The sequence below is a fragment of the Cloeon dipterum genome, chromosome 3 (genome assembly GCF_949628265.1).
Source record: "Cloeon dipterum chromosome 3, ieCloDipt1.1, whole genome shotgun sequence".
Classification (NCBI taxonomy): domain Eukaryota; kingdom Metazoa; phylum Arthropoda; class Insecta; order Ephemeroptera; family Baetidae; genus Cloeon; species Cloeon dipterum.
In genome coordinates, this window is record NC_088788.1 from 4815519 (window position 1) to 4836222 (window position 20704).

At 39.0% G+C, this 20704-nt stretch overlaps 1 protein-coding gene across 1 annotated transcript in view; it reads right to left on the minus strand.

Annotated features, from left to right (window-relative positions):
- Positions 1-13776, minus strand: part of LOC135938556 (octopamine receptor beta-3R-like) — a 75966-nt gene extending 62190 nt beyond the window's left edge. Inside the window, exons 1-2 of the mRNA XM_065482246.1 lie at positions 13284-13776; positions 6530-6834 (exon numbers count right to left, since the gene is read on the minus strand). Coding sequence (XP_065338318.1) covers positions 6530-6834; positions 13284-13382 — 404 coding nt within the window. The 5' untranslated portion in view covers positions 13383-13776. The remainder of the gene's footprint in view (positions 1-6529; positions 6835-13283) is intronic.
- Between the last annotated feature and the right edge of the window lie 6928 nt (positions 13777-20704).

Here is a 20704-nt window from a genome sequence, read left to right on the forward strand (position 1 = left end):
GGATCAAGTGCTCGCTGCGTACTCTGTTTTCTGTTTAATGTTGCAACTCGGATCTGACGCTTCATTGCAAATTTGCTAGCCTCTTCATTGACGCTGACGTGCAAGTTTAACGGGGAAACAATTGGTACTTGAAGCAGTTAGTTGTTTAAAAATTAAACTCTAATAAATTTAAATGAATTTTTTAGTGTAACCAACTGCTCAAAAATTGAGAGTGCTCTTTTGACCATACATTATTTCCTCAGCAGATTTTGGTCTTTCCCGTCAGCGGGGGCCAGATGTGCGATAAAATTGGTTCGCACTGCGCAGATCCAAGATGGCGTCTGAACGTGGGAAACAAAAAGCTCTCTTAGGATTGCCGTACGAGTGTCAAGAGTTTGTTTTTACGATCCAAAAGACACAATTAGTTAAGAGTAATGCAAATTATACGTCACAATATTGACGCAAACTTGCTTCTTTTCGCGCATTTTCACGTGACCGTTTTTTCGCGCCATACTCCAAAGGACGCCATATCTGCGCGACGCACGAATCTGGCCCTCGCTGTTGTTCATGCGATCTGTTCAATTGACTATTTTTAGGGATTTTTCTAGTGAGATTAATTAAGACTTTAAACAGAAATACTTTGCTCGCAGAGAAAGTTAGTTAAGATAAAATTAATTAGAAAGAAAGAAAAATAAAAATACTATGCTTTGTGGTGATTTAAATTTAAACCAGGATGGGCAGCAATTAGTGAAATTTATGAATTAAGATAGAGAAAACACGCCACGCTTTTCTGTGTTCTGTATAGCAAGCTGTTTCGGCCCACCATCCCTTATAACTGAACAATAAACATCAATTTACCTGCAGGAAATAGTTGCTTTATTTCCAGCTAATAAAATTCCTGTGATAAAATTCTTTAGCCTATTTGCAAGCGATTAATTTTATCTTATTAATATTGCCATGTCAAGTTCAAGCTATATTTGCAACTTTGACATAATATTTAGTCAACTTGAGGAGCAGGCTGATTGGAGCCGCGCCGCATCTGAGATGATATTCTCGGCAGCCGTAAAGTCTTTTATTAAATCACAGAGTGCATGAAGCGCGGCAGAGTACCTGCAATATCGTTGGCCGGGCATATTATCGATTGCCGTCCGCAAAGCCGATTTACAGGTTGCTGTTATTGAATGAGAAAGAGGGCCCGGGAGTGATAAGCCCTTTTATGGAGATTTGCTCATTCAATATCCGCCTAAACATGACACAAGGGGACAAGAGAGCAGGCTATATTTTATCCCTTTTGCGCTCGCCACTGGATTTATTATTCGGTCCTGATTGCGCCGGACGAGATACGAATACATATACGCGGCAAATTTCTGACAAAAAACCAAATTTATTTCCAAACCCCTGAATTGATGAATGTATTTCTGGGGGAAAAAAGGTAAAAAGGCCAAAGCAAGAAGGTGCGATAAGGAATACCCGTCAGCTTGGATGAGATTTGACTGATCTCATCTCTCAGCCCTATTAAGAAGCTTTTAAAACAAAACAGAGCTTTCAACGCCGAGAGTCAATGTATTCTGACAACCACTCACTTGGCACGCCGGGGCAACACGGAGGTGTTGATGTGCCTTTTAAGGCCGGCATAAAATCGTCATTTTTCGTTTATGTGTTTTATGACGCGCACAGACTTGAAGTGCGTGCTGCAGACGCGTGAAATTACGTGTCAAAACAGAGCTAAACGGCTGTTTAAACGCTTGAAGCGTGATATCAAGATGTATGCAATATTTTTCATAGTTGGCACAATTTTCAGTGTAGAATTTCCCAGCGTTATTTTTTTCTGTAAATTTTTCTGTTATTTTTTTCTGTAAAAAAATACAATAAGAAATTCTTGACCGTTTTTTCTCTACTAAATTGTAACATTTGCATCTTTTCATAGAACATAAAAACCAAATGATTGCAGTTGAAACACCCAGAGGTGGATTTTTTAACTATGGGTAGTGCAAACAATATTTTATTCCATTTGTGGGCATGGAAAATTGTCACGAAATGTCTTTGAAATGTATTAATTTTAATTTTTGTGAACTAAAATAGGATAAATGTGATAACCGAAACTTAATAATTAAGAAACATGAGTGAAATGAAAAAAAAAACATGCACAAGATGAAAAAAATGCTCTGATGCGATTTTCTGGTTATTTGACTCACCAAAATAAATGTGACACGTTCCATATGAACCAAAATGATGCTATGTTTTAAGCAAACGAATTTTTCAAGGCAATGAGAGATTTTTGTGCCTTTTGGGGACTACTTTTATTACTAGCTGCGTGATAACAGAGATGGCTAAAGGTGGTTCATTGTTTCGAATGCCCAAACAGCTCAACTGGCTGTCAGGCGCACAGGCGCCGACTCGCCACTTGCTGGTTTTCGCACCTTTCCAGCGGCTTAAGGGACAAATATCAACAAAAGACCCCGGTGCGGAGCGGCGAAAAGATGACCACATTTGGCCCAAGCTCCTCTGCGACCACTTGGGCCACTTGTTCCATGTTTTCCGCTCGGCGGTGTTATTGGGACCCGGTGAGCTCATTAGCCAATGATTAGCCCAGAAGAAAAACACTTTTTTTGCAATCCTGTTAAACTGGTAAATTTAGATTAAAAACAATGGGGGCCAGATTCGTGCGACGCGCAGATATGGCGTCCGGTGGAGTATGGCGCGAAAAAAACGGTCACGTGAAAATGCGCGAAGAGTTTTGGTCAATATTGTGACGCATAATTTGCATTACTCTTAACTAATTGTGTCTTTTGGATCGTAAAAACAAACTCCTGACACTTGTACGGCAATCCAAAGAGAGCTTTTTCTTTCCCACATTCAGACGCCATCTTGGATCTGCGCAGTGAAAACCATTTTTATCGCACATCTGGCCCCCGCTGAGTAAAAATATAAGCGAAAAATTGTAACACTCTTCCTTTGACTGTGATTTCTATGAATTTTTAGGCGCATTTGGCAAAAAAAGAGGATCAAATGACGAGCTTAGGACACGATCTGTGCCGGCTTAGCTTCACCTTGTACTCGGTGAAAAACTTTTTTAATTAGCTTGGGCGTTACGCGAGCGACTTCATAAATTTAACACTGAAGAAACAAGATTTACGACTTTCTCAATTCTCCCGAGCTTCAATCCTGGCGTTTCCAAAAATAACCCGCGCTTTTCCGATACATTAAGCGTATTCGCGTTGGGAGCAAACTTGCCTGCGAATTTTATATGGCGGCTAGGGCATCAACTCGCGGCGTTAATAAATTATGAACAGCTAGCTCCGTTTTGCCTCACGAGAGAAGGCTCTGACGAAGAGGTTGCTTTCAAGGGGCTCGTCACACCCAGAGAAACACACACTCGCAAACAGCATGAGGAAAATGGTTTGCTTTTAATAATAACACACATCCCGGGGCAAAAAGCTGAATGTGTCACGTCGTCTCTCAGGATAGAGAATTGTTAACTTGTCGCACGTTCAAAGACAATGCGCGCATAAAGCAGGTATTTTCATTTGTGGATGAGAGCAGCGCTCGCTTGAATAAATCCAATTCAATTAGCCGGTGATGACATTAAATTTTCAAGAAGCAAAGCAAAATGACGAAACGCTAAATATTTGCACCTGGCAAATATTAAGAAACACAACGCTCGAGCTTCCTCATTCAAAGTCTCAGTAGCTGTAATATGTAAAATCTATTTGCTTAAAAATTACAAAGATTCTTCCCTGGGGAAATCGGATGTTTGCCTCCGCGCCCAAAATTTTGTTTCTTTTTTGGAGCGAATTTAATCAATGAATGAATGAAAATCTTTATTAAACTTTCGAAATCTTTGCAGAGCAAATGATAAATTTAATTGACAAAAAATTAGTACTATAGCTGACAGTTTTCTGCAAATTCCACAATCGTTTTGAAATTTTAACACAAACAAGAAACTATTGGCTGAAAAATATCAATCAAGGTATCAGAAATGATTTAAAAAGTGGAATGATACAGGGCAACAATTGAAAATTATTTGAATTGTTGGATGCCTTAAACAGTTGATCGATAAACAATTTGTTCAACATATTTGCAATAATAAAAAAAGAACTTCCTACAATAAAAATTCAAATTTTGCCCATTTTCTCCAAAATGTAGAGTGCTTGAACATATTTTCTTGGCATATTCCGATTCCTCTCGTCGAGATCTGTCCAACGGTCTATGCCACTTATTGGGGAAACTCTTGCTTTTGAAATTAAATCGGATTTCAAGTAAGGAGACAGCCCTTTCCATTTCGAGCCAATTTTATCGAAAAATTACAGCGCTTCTTAGGTCAATTTATGCTTCAACTGAATCCTAAGGGACGAGTTTATGCATTGGCAACAAGCATTTTCCAGGCTTTTGCAGCATCATTCCTCTTTAAGATCCTTTACTCTCTTTTTATAACCACAGCTGATATAAAATGTGCAATTTTTTAACATTTAAATTTTATGTTTTGATGCTTACGTCATTTAACAGCAACTCCAGGCTTTTATTACGGGCGTCACTGTGTGTTTTGGTACGAATTTGGAGTTGCCTCGCTTTCCCTGTACGGACAAAGCCCAAATGTTTACCTGCGGAAAAAGGACAAATCCGTTGTGCCAACAATTTCATTACCCACGCCTGTTCTGCTGAGAGAGGATTGGTCGTCAGGGCAGCAAAGTCTTGTTTCTGGATCGCCAGCGCATATATACACGCGCCGGCACGTATCATCTCTCACGTTTATTTCCACTAATGCGCCACGCACGACAAAACACACTTCGTGCCGTCGAAAATTCGCAACAAGGGACGCGCAAATAAATTTGAAAACACGTCTCTGTGCCGTTTTGTGCGACCGGCGCGCGCGTTACGTGAACAAGTGCTGCTTTATTTGCATGCGAGCGCGAGGCGCAGATGTAACAGCGCGCGGTATTCACATGCTCGCGCTGCCTGCGGCTTAGCGGATTTTCCAGTGCTGCCGGCTGCGTGTGATTAAGTGTTTTCCGTATTCCTGTAATCAAATTTAACCAGATTCGTTTCGTGCACGCAGCAGATGAATGAATGGAGGCTCTCAGTCAAATTTTACGACCAATGTTTCGGTTGATTAAGAATTCGCGGCATTTATAAACGGTGATTTATGCCGCCCGTCGAGCGTGTTTGCGCAGCGTGTTGCATAAATTTCGCTGTATATTGAATCATCGTTGGAATTCCATTGGATTAAATTAACCGGCGAGCGCCGCATGACTTGCTGCAGAAACCCAGGCACATATACTGTGTAACAGACAATTTCTGAATTTTGACTGCGCCTTCGTTGGCATTATTCGCGAGGAAATTCACTTCCAGCTCCATTTTAGGCTGTAAATAAACTTCATATATGCACATTCATCACTCTTTACGCCAAGGCAAAAATTCCAATTAAAAATTTTAAGGTTGTTACGATTTATTCACCCTTACTGGTGGTGGTTATGTGTTCTTTTCTAGTAATTTGACTTTGCAGGAAAAAATTTTGATTTAATGAAACTGCTCCGCTTTCGTTAAATTTATATTGATTGGCTGTTGGAATAATACGATGAGATTTAACTAAATGAGTTGTCCCATTGTTCTGGAATCAATTATCTTAGAGTGTCAGGGAAAATATTTACTAATCAGTTGCAATTTTTGAAAATCAAATATTAAATTTAATGCAGTGCAAAAATATTCGAAAAGAAAACATTCTGAAGTGAAGAAAAAAAATATATGAAAATTGTTTCAAGTAATTTCAACCTAATCACGAGTTAAATAATTCTTTACACTGTTTTTCCCCCATAGAGGTTTAATGCTCCTGGTACAAATAATTGCTTCAAAAACATGGATTTATTTTAAACTAAACTATTTTTGCATAAGAGGTCTGACTGAGTTTCAGGGAGAGCGAGTGATGGTAGTAATTAAATTTGTCATTATTTGTTCTCTTGAATTTTACCAGCAAACAAGCATTTAAATGGTTCAGCATGACCTCTGCAGTTAATTTTTTATTTTCTTTGGCAGCTGATTGTTTGGCAAAAACAACTGCCTGCCAAGCTAAAAAAACTAGGGAGATCTACAATTGTTAACTTTTGCTCCCATTCCAGAATAAAACGTATTAAGGGAGTCTCTTCATTTATAAGTTGTCTTTTCCAGAAAAAATATCCCATTTTGTGATTAAATGAAGCGGGTAAAATAATTGTTTGTCCATAAAATTATGTGTCAAACGGTATGGTGCGTAAATCGGCTCGATTGGAGCGGGTCAGAAAGTGAAAAAAATGGTTTTAATTTTTTTGTTGGGCTGAAATGGGACGCAAAAGATCATGTTCTGGATTGTTATAAATTTTCAATAAAATGGAAAGTCATTTAGCCCTAAAATTTAACCAACAAAAAATATAAGTTAATTATTATAAACTTATTTCCCTCTCCAGCAATTCCAAAATTCCCCATTTATCAAGTTTGCATCTACTGAATCGAGATGAATCGAATATATGTATTAAGGAGAGCAGTTATACACAAATAATCGAATAAAATTAGGACTTACCACCCAAGGAAGATGGGCAAAAAGGAGATGAAGGCGGGCAGCAGCCACACTCCTGCTAACATGAATCCGACCGTCCTCGTCGTCATGATCAGCGGGTACTCGAGCGGTCGCACGATGGCGTAGTAGCGGTCCACCGAAATGCAGCACAGGTGCAGGATCGACGCCGTGCTGAAGTACACGTCGAACGAGTTCCACGCGTCGCACCAAATCGGCCCGAACTGCCAGCGGCCGCCACTCAGATGAACGCTGAAGTTGAACGACATTGCCAGCAGGGCCACCAACATGTCCGCCATGGCCAACGAGACCTGGAAACAAGATTTTTTCATATTTTTCAGCTAGAATTTGATTAAACATTGAAGATGATCCTTATTTATGAGGATCCCAAGTGCCAAAACAACAGCTTAATTGTTTATTTACAACTTTAGAGTGCTTATCCTGCTTCACTTTCTGTTTTAATGTTTAATTTTAGGTCCAGGGTGTTTAAAAAACGCAGCCAATTAAGGAATAAAGCGTAACCCAATTTTTAAATTTGTTTTTTAAATTTAAAAACTAGTGTTATTTGGTGCAGCGGGGTCCAGATGTGCGATAAAATTGGTTCCCACTGCGCAGATACAAGATGGCGTTTGAATGTGGGAAACAATAAGCTTTTTTGGATTCCCGAACGAGTGTCAAGAGTTTGTTTTTACGATCCAAAAGACACAATTAGTACAAGTAATGCAAATTATACGTCACAATATTGACACAAAACTTGGTTCTTTTCGCGCTTTTTCACGTGACCGTTTTTTCGCGCCACACCAAATATCTGCGCGTCGCATGAATCTGGCCCCCGCTGATTCGGCGTAGCTTTTTTCCCATATTTAAATGCCATATGCTGCTTCCATCACGAAAAAGATTAGTAGAAATCAAAAATAGCTTTTATTCCTTTAAAAGTTTTTACTACTGCTGATTCACCTCTATATGAATTTTAAAAGCGTAAACAAATTTTAACGACTCCATCTTTTCTCGGAACGAAGATGCATAAAAAGAATTTAAAGACGCACGTAATCTAAGAATAAGCGAACAACTATGAGACGCGTTCGTCACAGCTCAAATATTTAGAATTCAATAGAGCGTCACTTAACAAAATTCCATTCTCATTATTCAGAAAAATAAATGGTTGGGAAGTAAAACCAGTGCAAAAATTGCAATCAATCGATGCCCGCGGGCTATTAAATTGAATAAAAGGCGCGGCGGCTCTTTTTGCTGTTGAGTGCTATAAGTGGCTCGTCTCCTTTTGTTGGTTTCAGGCGAAAAACGTCATCACCGTGCTTCTTTTTTTCCCCGGCGCGCGCGCGTTCCATAAAACATCGTCAATGTCATAATACAAAGAAGCACATCACATTGCCTTCGCGAGCTGCTTTTTTGCTCTTAATACATACCGCAGTTATTATATAAACACTCATACAACTCGAGCCAACCATGCAAGCAACCTGCCTGCCTGCCTGCCGACCAAAGAACTTGATTCAAACTTGTTTTACAAGCGATTCATCCATCACGTATAAAACACATTCTAAAAAAGCACGCGCGCCTTTTTCGAGTGACAAACAAACAAACGCGACAGGATAATAGTGGTCGATTTTTTTGTCCTCTCAAGGATTTAAGAAGTAGTAGTGTTACATTTACATTTCGATATGATATGATTGACGCATTGGTAAACAAACTCACAGCTTTCGCGTGCACCGGATAAAATATTCAGGTAGATACTATCTGCCACTTGCCGTGATTTTAAGCCTGTAAGCCAATAAGGGATTGTCCCGTAAATCGATCCTATTGCAAATCGTCAACACTTCAATCAGCACTCAGTCTGAACACGTGTGGAAGACCGCCGCAAGGATATCCATAAAAATACTACTCTTATAACAAGTAATAAAATAGCATATTTATTTTTTATGATCCATTTGGCGAAACGGTTTTCACAAATGACAAATTTCCCTTGAAAAAAATCAAATAGGGTCTTTGATTGGGTTTTAAATCAGTTGTCTAAGGTTAGAAAATTTTGGTTTTATTAAGATTTCATCAAACCTGGTCTATTTTACTCTTATATTTAACATTTTGAGGGAAAAGCAGATTGGGGAAAGGATCAAGATATGTGATAAATAATTGGTTAAAATTTTGCAATATTTCCATTTTTAAGGGCATTTGTTGAATTATTAATAAATGCTTCTTGTTAAAAGTATCGACTTTTTACCGTGAATATACTACATATTTCTGATAAAAAATGGGACAATATAGATGAAGCAGTGTCACGATAGGGTTATGATTACATTATTATTACTCTAAATTTCATTTCATGCGTGCTCCTAAAAACGACATTATATTCTTTGTACCCTAAATTGAGCCCAATGTTTAAAAACAACTTAAAAATGGGTGAAAAACTGTTAAAAAATGGCGTGTTTTTGTAGAAAAATCATTAAAGCACCAAATATTCACAAAACCTTTATAAATATAACCAAAATGTGATTTGGGCTACTGATATTTGCATTTAAATTTAAAAAAAAAAATTAAATCCCTTAACAACGTCAACAGTGAGGAGTTGTTATTTTTAAATTAAAAATTATTGTTTATTACACTTTCTAAAGCACTGTATGTTGAATTTTCAATAATATTTAATCTGAGAGCTTATACATTGTCACGGACGTGGCAGAAAGTCTAAAGAGCACCAGCTTTCACAGCTGTGTGGTTGCGCTAATTTATTAAATTCATCCCCACGTCGCACTTTAATTGCACAAATACTGGCACCGACGGTGTTTCGCCACGATAAACCACACACACGCCATTCATCAATTAACGGAAAGGAGATTAGTTGCAGCGAGCGATCGCAACGTGTATGGAGCACCGAGCAAGTGGTGCGGCAGCCAAGGGAAGATCGGGTGACCCGGTCGGCGCGGTGACGGAAAATAATGACACTCGGCGACGCCAATTTTTTCCTCGTCTACGCTACTGAGCCGTTTCTGCTGCCGCGCTGATGAGAAAATGCCGCGAGAATGGGCAAAAAGGGGGCGGGGTGAAAATTCTGCGAGTCGGGCCGCAAGGGACAACTTGATTGTCACACCCGACACGTAAAAGCAAGCCGAAATTGCAAAAACGGAAGGCAGGGGCGCCGCCGCCGTTTGAATTAAGGGGGGTGCCGCGCTGCAGGCAAAAAATTGTTTTTGCGAAATAAGCAGCTGGAGAGGCGAGATTATTTCGGGCTGTATCAAGTTTTAATTCAGCCTGTCACACACTCCTCTTCAAAAATATCCCGCCGCACGAAAGAGAGAGAGAGAGAGAGAGAGAGAGAGAGAGAGAGAGAGAGAGAGAGAGAGAGAGAGAGAGAGAGAGCCGCTGGAGTGAGTTGAAATTCCAGGCTCAATTACATTTTCACTCCGCTGGCAAAGTTTTAAGCCGCAAATCGACTTGTAGACTCGCACACGCCGCATCCGAAAGTTGGAAAATTAATTGTTTACTTTGAAAGTGCTAATTTTAAGGCAAATGGCTCGGAAAGTTATCGGCTCAGCTTTTTAAATAAATATTATTTCAGTATTAACATTTGAACAGCCGAAATTCGCATTTAATTGTGGAACAAAGCAGCATGAATTTTTACTATGCTATTTATATTTAATTATGTCTATTTTTGTAGCCACGGGGATGATGACTCATGCGTTTAACTATCTTATTATTAGCACAGGATTTTATTGAGAAATGTTTTGCCAGAAATTAATTTATAATTCCTACGATTTGAAGGTTTTCTGGGTAATTTATTCCCTCGAGTTGTCGAGTTCTCGCTAGCTGCAAAGAAGCATTCAATTGTAAAATTATTTAATGTCTTCTTCAAACGAGCCGTCTCAACTAAGAAATACCCTTTTACATGCCAGATCGCTTTCGCAATTTCCCTTTTTCTAAGGGTAAACCATTCATCCTGCCTTACGATTAAGTGGTTTTGCCTTGTTTCGCGGAGGAAACAATTCATCCGCCAAATATGAGCAGCTCGTTTATTTTTATCTCGATAAAAATTCTTAAACAGGAGTTTACGAATTTGACAATGAATTCATTTTGCGCATTAGCATAAGAGCGTAAAGGACGCATGCAAGGCAATAACTCTCTGATGAAATACGCTCGCTCGTGCGGTAGGTAAATCACAACATCACAAGTTTTGCACGAGAATTTCCTTTGCTCTTTGATAACAACTTGCCGCAAAAGAATCATTTCCTTCAAGTTAGCGCATACTAAGATAGCTGCGCGTATAATGTTATTCAAAGAAATGACAGGAGAATAGTCAATTATAAGTTTTGCAATTTGAAATAATAATTCTGCTTGAATTCCCAGCAGTAAATTTCCTCTCAGCTCCCAACATAAATGGGAACTTCAACAGTAGGGTAATTCACGTGGAATAGCCAACTTTTCACTGTTCCTCATTTCCTCCAAATTAACAAGCGATAAATTTAAACGCAATTAATCGATCAGGCTTTAGAAGCGACTTGAGGGGAATGAAAATAAATAGCTGCAGTATTCCACTGGAAAAGCGTAACCCAATTTTTAAATTTGTTTCTTACATATAAAAACTTCTATTATTTGGTGCAGCGGGGTCCAGATGTGCGATAAAATTGGTTCGCACTGCGCAGATTCAAGATGGCGTTTGAATGAGGGAAACAATAAGCTTTTTTGGATTCCCGAACGAGTGTCAAGAGTTTGGTTTTACGATCCAAGAGACAAGTATTGCAAATTATGTCACAATATTGACGAAAACTTTTTACGTGACCGTTTTTTTCGCGCCGTGCTTCACCGGACGCCATATCTGCGCGTCGCATGAAACTGGCCCCCGCTGATTCAGTGTAGCTTTTTTCCTCTCGGCTCCCAACATAAATGGGAACTTCAACAGTAGGGTAATTCACGTGGAATAGCCAACTTTTCACTGTCCCTCATTTCCTCCAAATTAACAAGCGATAAATTTAAACGCAATTAATCGATCAGGCTTTAGAGGGGAATGAAAATAAATAGCTGTTGGGCGCTGAAAGAAAGCGTCCGCGTGTCCGCTGCAATGCCAAGCATTCTAATTTCAATTAGAGCTCGTTGACGAGGGTAGCGCCGAGCGAATCGAAAAGGGTCGCGCGCGCGCGTCTTCTGCGGCAGCCGTTCCTGCATTTCGAAAACTTTAATACGAGACAAGATCGGGCCACTTGGATCTGGATTACACTCAGAGTCTCTGACCGAGAAACTACTTTAATCTTGGCTGCGTGTCAAAGTATATTTTGACCAGCGGTAGACAAATCTCGCTGCACACACGCGAATTTATAACTACAAAGAAGCGGGCCGACAACTTTTAATATAGTATGCCACGCGCGGCAGCATGAATTCAACTCATTTTTATGTGCCGTTTCTAAATGGGCTTTATGCCTCGGTAAATAGAATAATAACTCCCTTTGCCAAATGTTTAAGAAAAATATTAAATATTACTTCTAGACTGGGAAGTTTTAGTCGTTCAAATGATTTTGAAAATGTTATAAACCTTATTTTTGGCAATTAAAACGGAAAAACTCCGAGTTCCATGGTTAGAGCTGTCGATATTGTTTGTTGCTCATGCAAAAATTCGGCCCCCAAATTGAAATATTACTTTGGCAAAACTTGACAGGATGGATAGTATTTTATGTTGCGTGGTGCTGAATATCAACCGAAAATGTGTCAACCTTTTTGGCGGAAAGACCGACTTAAATCACCAAGTCTAAATGTAAAGCTTTTGCCGGTGCCATAAAAGTGAGAAGCTTTCTGGGAAATCACGTTTTATACCTTTGAAAAATATAGAATCATACAAAGCAGTTGTATAAATATACATATTTATGAAACCATATTAAATATTTTTCAACGCGCAGTTTGTTTACGCGAAGCAAATTATTTGACATAAAATAAATTTTCCTCTCAGCAAATTTAATAGAATTTTATCACGATAAAGCCAGACTGTTTAAATTTTTTGCTGATTTTTACAGCAAAGTTGCTAAACAATGAAGCTCTTTAACAATGACGAAACCCGCCGTACGTGAGGGATCAAATTTTGCATTAATTTGGCTGGGAAATTCGGGGAACCTCAGTGAAACGCAGACGAAATTCTCGGAGAGCTTTGCAAAATATTGTTTAAATCCGCTCTAGCCTCAAAGATGGAATCTGAAAACTTTGCTGGCCCCTTTCTGAGATTAAGCAGAGCAATATGATGTGGGAGAAAAGGGAGGCGAATTTATTTTATTTATTTAAATATTTTACTTTACGTCCTGGTGAAAGAAAGGGCTTCTTTAAGAGCTGTGATTTTGAATATTTTCTCAAATTTATTTTGTAACCTTCAATTAGAAACTTTGATTGGTTGATTTGACATTAATGTTTTTAAAATTTTTAATTTTTTTGTACTACAACAAAAATTAAAGTTACACCGTTCAAAATATCAAACTGATATGGTGATAAAATAAAAAATTCGGTTGAAACATTGGTCACTCGCATTTTTAAATAACTTTTTACAATTCTAACTGAAGTCACTGGACAAAATATTGCCTTCAACGCGTTCCTTATTTTATTTGGATACAGACTGATTTAATTTAAAAAATAAAAATAAGAAGGAATAATTTTGGTTTTGTTTGGTACATTTTTTCCAGACAATTTTTCAAATTTTCAATCCTAAAATGTCATTCAATGCCAGGCGGTATTTTTCCCTATATTTAATTTCAATAAAAAAAATAAAAAGGAAGAAACTAACCACATAATAGTTGGTGATTACGCGAAGTCTTCTGTGGCGCGCGACGCTCGCGATGACCAGCGCGTTGCCAAGCACGGCGGCCACCATGACGGCGGCCATGGCCGCCGCCTTGGCGACCACCGCGAGCAACGCCTCGGCGTCGGCGGGCAGCGCCTCGGCCGCCTCCGGGGGCCAGCGGCCAGTGCCGTTGAGGCTCACGTTCACGCCATCCACCTGGGCAGCGTCGTCAGCGGCGGACAGGGTGATCGGAGGCGCGCGCGACCGCCGCCTCGGCGTCCCGATTACGACTGAAGAGCAGCGAGCGGCGGCGGGCCGCCGCGGTGGCCGCTCCGGCCGCCCCCCGGGCGCACGCGCGAGCACCCCTCGAGCTTGTTGGACGCTTTTCGCACGCGACACGGCCAACTACTGGCTCCTCCGCTCGCGCCCGCTGCCGCTGCCGCCGCCGGGCCACGCATTAATTGCAGCTCGCAATTCTTCTTCTCGCCTCTCGCTCCTCCGCAGGCACTGCATGGAAATTTATCAGAGCCAGTCCATACCACACTCAAGCAACTCACTTACTCAGTCAGTTATTCGTATGTGTGCATCCGCGTGTGTCGCAAGAAAGCGCTCGCTCGCTCGCTGGTCGTGACTTTGAAACTCGCGGCTTCTGCCTGAAAGCAAGAGCGATTTGTGATTTACTCGCTGTTCTCTGTGCGGTTCGTTTATTAGGCGGCGGCCCTGTGCCAAAAGCGGTCGCCTAATCTACAAAGAAAGCTCATAATATGCCACTTAAATTAGTGTGTGACACGGAAAAAGAAACTAAAAAGTATTTTGCATGTCCCTAGCTTTTGAATGTTCTTTTTTTACTTGCTGAATTTCTTTCAAGCACAAAAATTATGTTTTAAATTAAATAATATTGTACCAAAACTTAAAGTAGGACTCGGTCTGTGATGTTAATCATAAAAATAACTGTTAGAAGTTGTTTAGATCTTTGTGCATGGAGAATATTTGAAACACATAAAAATGTTTCATTTAAAGAGCCCAAAAGGTGATTACAAATGGAACAAATATCCAGGCCCTTTGAGGAAAATTCAGTGAAATTTTAAGAAGTTTAACAATACTCGTTGCCTCCGAGCAAAAATTTAGATTTCTTAATTTTTTATAATAAAAGCTGCAAAATTAAACTGTACAATTTTTAACGTGGTTTAAGTGGATCTGTACTGTGAAAATTAGAAAGAATGATCTGAAAATTGGGAAAGAGCTAAAATTACAAGCTTAGATTTTGCCGTTAAAATTCCTGAGAAAATACTCTCCAAAGTTTTCATGCTAATTAAAATAGCTCTTCATGCAAAATCATGAATTATTGCGCCAAAAGGTAAATGAACTCCAAAAGCTGTAGCCGCAATCTACTAAAAAAATGAGGATCAATGACGTGAAGTGGCGCGAAGGGTTTTTCGGGGTTTGACACAGTTTTGCAGTAGCAATCCTCTTTAAAGAGGAATGATACTGCAAAAGCCTGGAAAAGCTTAATGCCAATGTATTAACTCGTCACTTAGGATTCAATTAAAGCCTGAATTAATTTAAGAAGCTCCGTAATTTTTTGAGAAAATTGGCTGGAAAGTTAGCGTGCTTTTCATATGGTAATGGCTGTCTCCTTACTTGAAATCCGATTTAATTTCAAAACCAAGAGTTTCCCCAATAAGTGGCATACACAATTGGACAGATCTCAACGAGAGGAATCGGAATATGCCAAGAAAATATGTTCAAGCACTGTCAATTTTGGAGAAAATTGGCTAAATTTGAATTTTTAGTGTAGGAAGGTCCTTTTTTATATTGCAAATTGTTGAACAAATTGTTTAACGATCAATTGTGTATGGCATCCAACAATTCAAATAATTTTCAATTGTTGCCCTGTATCATTTCACTTTAAACCAAGCTTTATCTATGTTGCAACAAACCCTTTGTCGATTTCCAGCCAGATAAAAAATCTCTATTTATCATTCACACTATAAACAAACCAATCAAAAAATAATTATTCTTTAAAAATATGCGCAATCATGAACTATGCATACTTAAATACCATAAAAAATAAATCGACATGAGTCTACCGCAGTAAAGGTAAGTTAATTTCATCACACAGCACACATTCAGAACCATAAACACACAGAAACTGCTTTCATTGAGTGGAAAATTCCGACCCGTCAATGTCAAGGTCACCCACAAAGATTGTTGATTAGCCCAACTGAAGTTCAAAATTGAACTCACCTTGCAGGAATAAATGGGAGAATAACCGTGAAGCGTCAAACTGAAAGATTCAGATTCAAACAAAAACATCAACACAACAATTGCACGATTAAAATAGTTTATTGCTATTGTCAACAATGAATCTTATCATATTATGTTCATTGCTGTTACGTTAAGGCTATAAGCGTGTACAAATGTACATTGCAAATCTCTGAACACACAATTTTAGTCAGAATACAAACGAGAAGAAAGGTCTGACAACAAAGATAATCAGCTCATTTGGTTTCATACTCGGGGGCAGAGTCGAAATGAAGTGGCAATAAACCTTTTTTTAATGCATCCATTCGGACGGTCCGGAGAAAATTGATCCTTAAAAGGATAAACAACGCGAATGATTAAAAGGCAAAGCACTGCTTCAGCCTTGTGGCTTAATCGATCGTTTTATTGTCGGGGGGTTATCTTGATTGCACGTACTCATCCGTTCATTAAAAGCAGAAAAACAATTTGCCGACGCGATGCAAATTGTCAGTCGCAGTGCAATGAAAATCTTAGATCCATTGTGAAGAGAGAGAGAGTGAGAAAAGGCGATGAGTGGGAGCATTGCGCGCCTTTTTGCGCAACTAGGTCAATTGACAGGCCAGCCGCAGCGCACACCGCGGCCGGCGATCAGCAAAACCTGATCAGACAGATTAATGAATAATCGCATTTCCTGGCGGTTTCATCGATCATTCATCGCAGCATCTCCATAAAATACATATATTCTCTCTCACACGCTCGGCAGCCAGCGATCGTGTTCGCTAATATACTCTTGCTCGTGCGTTCGTCTGCACTTGAGCCAATTTGTTTATGCTGCGGTCGACGCTTAACGTAACTCGTCAAGGCGAATGAATAGAAGCATTCCGCCAGATACACTTTGAACCGACATGAAAGACTGGCCTTTTCTGCCTTAAACATCTCTCGATGACAGAAGGTGATGTTAATTTATGAATGACCAAACAGGGCAAATTCACTGCTTCTCAGAACGAGACACAAACATCCATACTTTTGAGTAATTTATTGTAATTCACGTGACCTACTGCGGCTGGGATGTATAGCTATAGCATAATATGTTTGTTTCATTTGCTATTCAGAGAGGTTTTGCGAACGTGTCCTTGTAATCGAATATAGAAACGTTTGTGTATTCAATTTTGTGCGTCTTGAATAATTTAATATCATTTTGGAGAGCCTCAATCAATTCTGTCGATTTTTCGGTCTGAAAATATTTATTTTGGTTACCTAGACCTCCTGATTTGGCGGTCATTCCAGCTATTTCGGGAAGTAAAATATGAAATAATTAAAACAGAGGCGGGGTTGACGAGATTTTGTCACTCGTTTTTATTTTAGAAATGCAAGCAGTTGAACTTTAAAATGTTTCATGCATAAATTTGTATTTTTAAGATTTAAAATGCTGATGAAGCCTTGGAGCCGAAACAGCTGGCTGCACAGAGCTTTATTTTTTCAATTTTTTCCTAAGATCCGCCGAGCCACAGTCAGCGTAGAGAGAGCTATATTGTCTCCGTTTTTTATTCATACAATTTTTTCCTTTTCCCGCATTCAGTGTGTCAATCTTAAATCTAGCTTCTTCAATTATTATTATAAGCAACAATCAGAATCATTGGGGCGAAAATCTCGTTAGAAGAAAATTTTTATGACAAACATTTGAAGTGTTAAAGAGAAATCAATCATCATAATAAACTGAAATTGTTTGTATATAATTGATTTTTTAGTTTACAAAACCTAAAAACCACACGTCTTAATGATTGGCTAATTCAAGTTAACAGTTCTGAAAATAATGTAGTAATATATTGTTTCATTTACTAAATCCAGAATAAATATTTAAATTGACCAGTTGCTTAAACCCTTAGTGTTCGAAGCCGCCAACAGATGGCGCAACCCTAGACTTTCTTAAAAATTTAGTTTTAAGGCAATTCCGCTGCGATTTCCGACACAATCTAGCTACTGTGCATTCTTAATTAAATATGCTCTCTTTTGACGTTCTGAAAACCAAAATCGGTTCAGCCAGTCGCCGTAGAATCGTGAAAAACTATTTTTTGAAATAAAAAACCTTTTCCAACGTTTCTAAAGCGAATGGTAAAACCGATTTTGGTTTTCAGAACGTCAAAAGAGAGCATATTTAATTAAGAATGCACAGTAGCTAGATTGTGTCGGAAATCGCAGCGGAATTGCCTTAAAACTAAATTTTTAAGAAAGTCTAGGGTTGCGCCATCTGTTGGCGGCTTCGAACACTGAGGGTTTATGCAACTGGTCAATTGACTTGAATTCCCGCGGCCACTAGCAGAAAAGTATCAATTCTGAAGTTTTGGCTCCTCTGCTAAAAAAAACATCCTGTGAAAATTTAACAAATTTCCTCTTTCCCAATTAAATTTGCCCCTCCCCCACAAAAAAAGGCTAAAAAGCCGACTTTACTAATGTTTTCTTACACTCGACTGTTCACAAAAAAAAAAATGCTAAAAGGGCCGGGCCGGGCCGCGCTGACTGGCAAGGAAATAAACTCGGCAGCTGCTTTCCGCGCACTCGAGAGCCAGCCTGGCTAATACCCACGCGCTGCCAGGAAGCATGCAGCAGCCGCTCCGCCATTATTCGCAACAGTCTGCTTTTATTGCCAGCCGAGGGCAGGGTTGCAGGATTTGCAAAGCGTTGTATGCACGCGTCGCACAGGGTGCTGGCTGCTAGAAAAAGGCACACCGTCTTCCCTGCTCTTATCCTTGCCCAAGTGCAAATAAGCAACAATCGCAGCTGACGCAAAAACAAAACATCACGAGAGACGCTTGCAAAAACAATCATTAGTGTTTTTCTCTCTTGTTTCGCTGAGGATGTTTCAAAACGCTTTGAAGGTACAAAATGAGTCAGAGCAGCGAGAAAATCTTTCACTGCTAAAATGTGAAAGTGAGTTTGATGCAAATCAGAGTAAAAGCATAATTTTTCATTTTGGTTAAAGGGCTATGAATATTTTAACCTTAGTATTGTTGAAAATAATTAAAATAGGGAACTGGATCCGATATTCAACTAAAATTAGCTCTTTGGTCTCAGTACATATTACAGATTAAATAAAATTTTGATTGTTGGCTCGTTGGCTGTGTTATCGTTGTCAGAAAAATACGTTTATTAAAATTAACTGTATATAATTGTTTGAAAGAATATATAGTTTCAATTAACTGTTTTTCTAACTAGATTGAGTTAAATATTTTGTAAAGATTTTAACTAGTATACAAGTTTCTACAAATTCATTAAATTAACATTTTCCATTATTTAATTCTCGAGTGTTTTTGTAGCGGTAAGAGTCACGCAATACTAAAAATAAATTCAGGGTTAAGATATTAATTTTGGTAAAATAGATTTTTGATTAACCAAAGTTTCTAAATCAAAACTGTATGAAACCATAAAATTATATTGAGTGCAATTTCCTCATGCAATGAACTTATTCCAGGAAAACTATATGGATTTAATTTTCCTTCATTTATTACATTTTTCAGGCAGGCTGTTATTGGACCGTGCATATTTTCCTTTCGAAGAATGGAACTAATTAAACGAATCACTCTCGTATTGCTTCGCAAATGGTTTCCTCTCACTCTTTCAACTAGCGCAGGAAAATACAATTTTAAAAGCAAATAGAAATCCTTACCTATACGCATCTCCTTGACACGCACTCTATTTAATCCTATGCACATGAGCTAAGAGATGTCAAAGAGCTGTGAAATGACAAAATCCAATTCCAAGCCCACGCGATCGGATGCAAACGGAAAACTGATAGTTCTATTCGAAAATTAGGTCAGCACGCAACTGAATTTCCAACTCCCACAAGCCTTTTGTGATTAAAACTGTGCAGGGAGAACCTGTAAACGGAAACTGTTGGAACGGAAAACTGCCATATATATTGTTTTTGTTTGTCGATCCACACCATTTCAACTGCTGTTTGCGAGTAAGCTGAAATACTATTCAATAAATCTATATTCAACAAACTAATATTTTGCAGTGGTTGCAAACCTATCAAATTCAATACTGCAGCAGCAACCTGCAGAGGATTCCGCTACGTTTATCAAAGGAAATCAAATTACTGCAATCAATTGAAGGAAACGAGTGAAATAGTTTGTTGCTTTTAGTTTGCTTTGAAGAGCAAATTTTTCTATTTAAATTAACAGTAGCAAATCAGCTAATTTTTCTATATTTTCCTGTGGACATAATAGAACATTTTTTTATGTTTATAACAGCGGGGGCAAGATTTGCGATAAAATTGGTTCGCATTGCGCAGATCCAAGATGACGTCTGAATGCGGGAAGCAAAAAGCTCTCTTTTTATTGCCGTACGAGTGTCAAGAGTTTGTTTTTACGATCCAAAAGACACAATTATGTCACAATATTGACGAAAATTTGGTTCTTTTCGCGCATTTTCACGTGACCGTTTTTTCGCGCCATACTCCACCGGACGCCATATCTGCGCGTCGCACGAATCTGGCCCCGCTGGTTTATAAAAAAAACATCCTCGTGTGCTTCTACCTCCATTGGTATCTGCCAACAGTAACTTTATAAAAATATAAAAGAACAAAATGGATGAAAAATCGTGGAAGAGATGAGAAAATTTTGGTGAAAGTGCATTGATTGCCACGAGAGCTATATTTATAGCATTCAGGAGAGGAGCAAAATCGTGGATGAACACAACACACCCTCTCTAAGGAAAGAACTCCCTCCACTTTCGAAATAAACAAATAAATAAACATTAAAAATATTAAATAATACATCAAGTCTGATTTTGTAGCATTTGAAGCTAACAATAAGAGCCACGAGAACCCTATTAAGTACGATGACAAATTTAAGCGTCGACGCAAATGGGAGCACGGACACGTCAGATTTAAATAGCACAGTAAATTTGGAGCGACTCCAGCGGCGGCAGCAGTAAGGGAAGTCCTTTTGTTGGATTATTTTATATAGTGTGAGTTGGCTGGCGTGCGATGGGCGCCCTAGTGAAGGTATTTGCATTTCACAAGAAGTTCATGTCGTGGAATTGGGTCGACACAAGAACAGGGCTGAGGAGGAGAAGGAAAAGCATATTATATTATACGCCGCACGCACTCTCATCACGCCGCAGAACTCACGGATCCCTTTCATCGCGTCGCTGCATTATGGAATGCGCATTTATTTTAA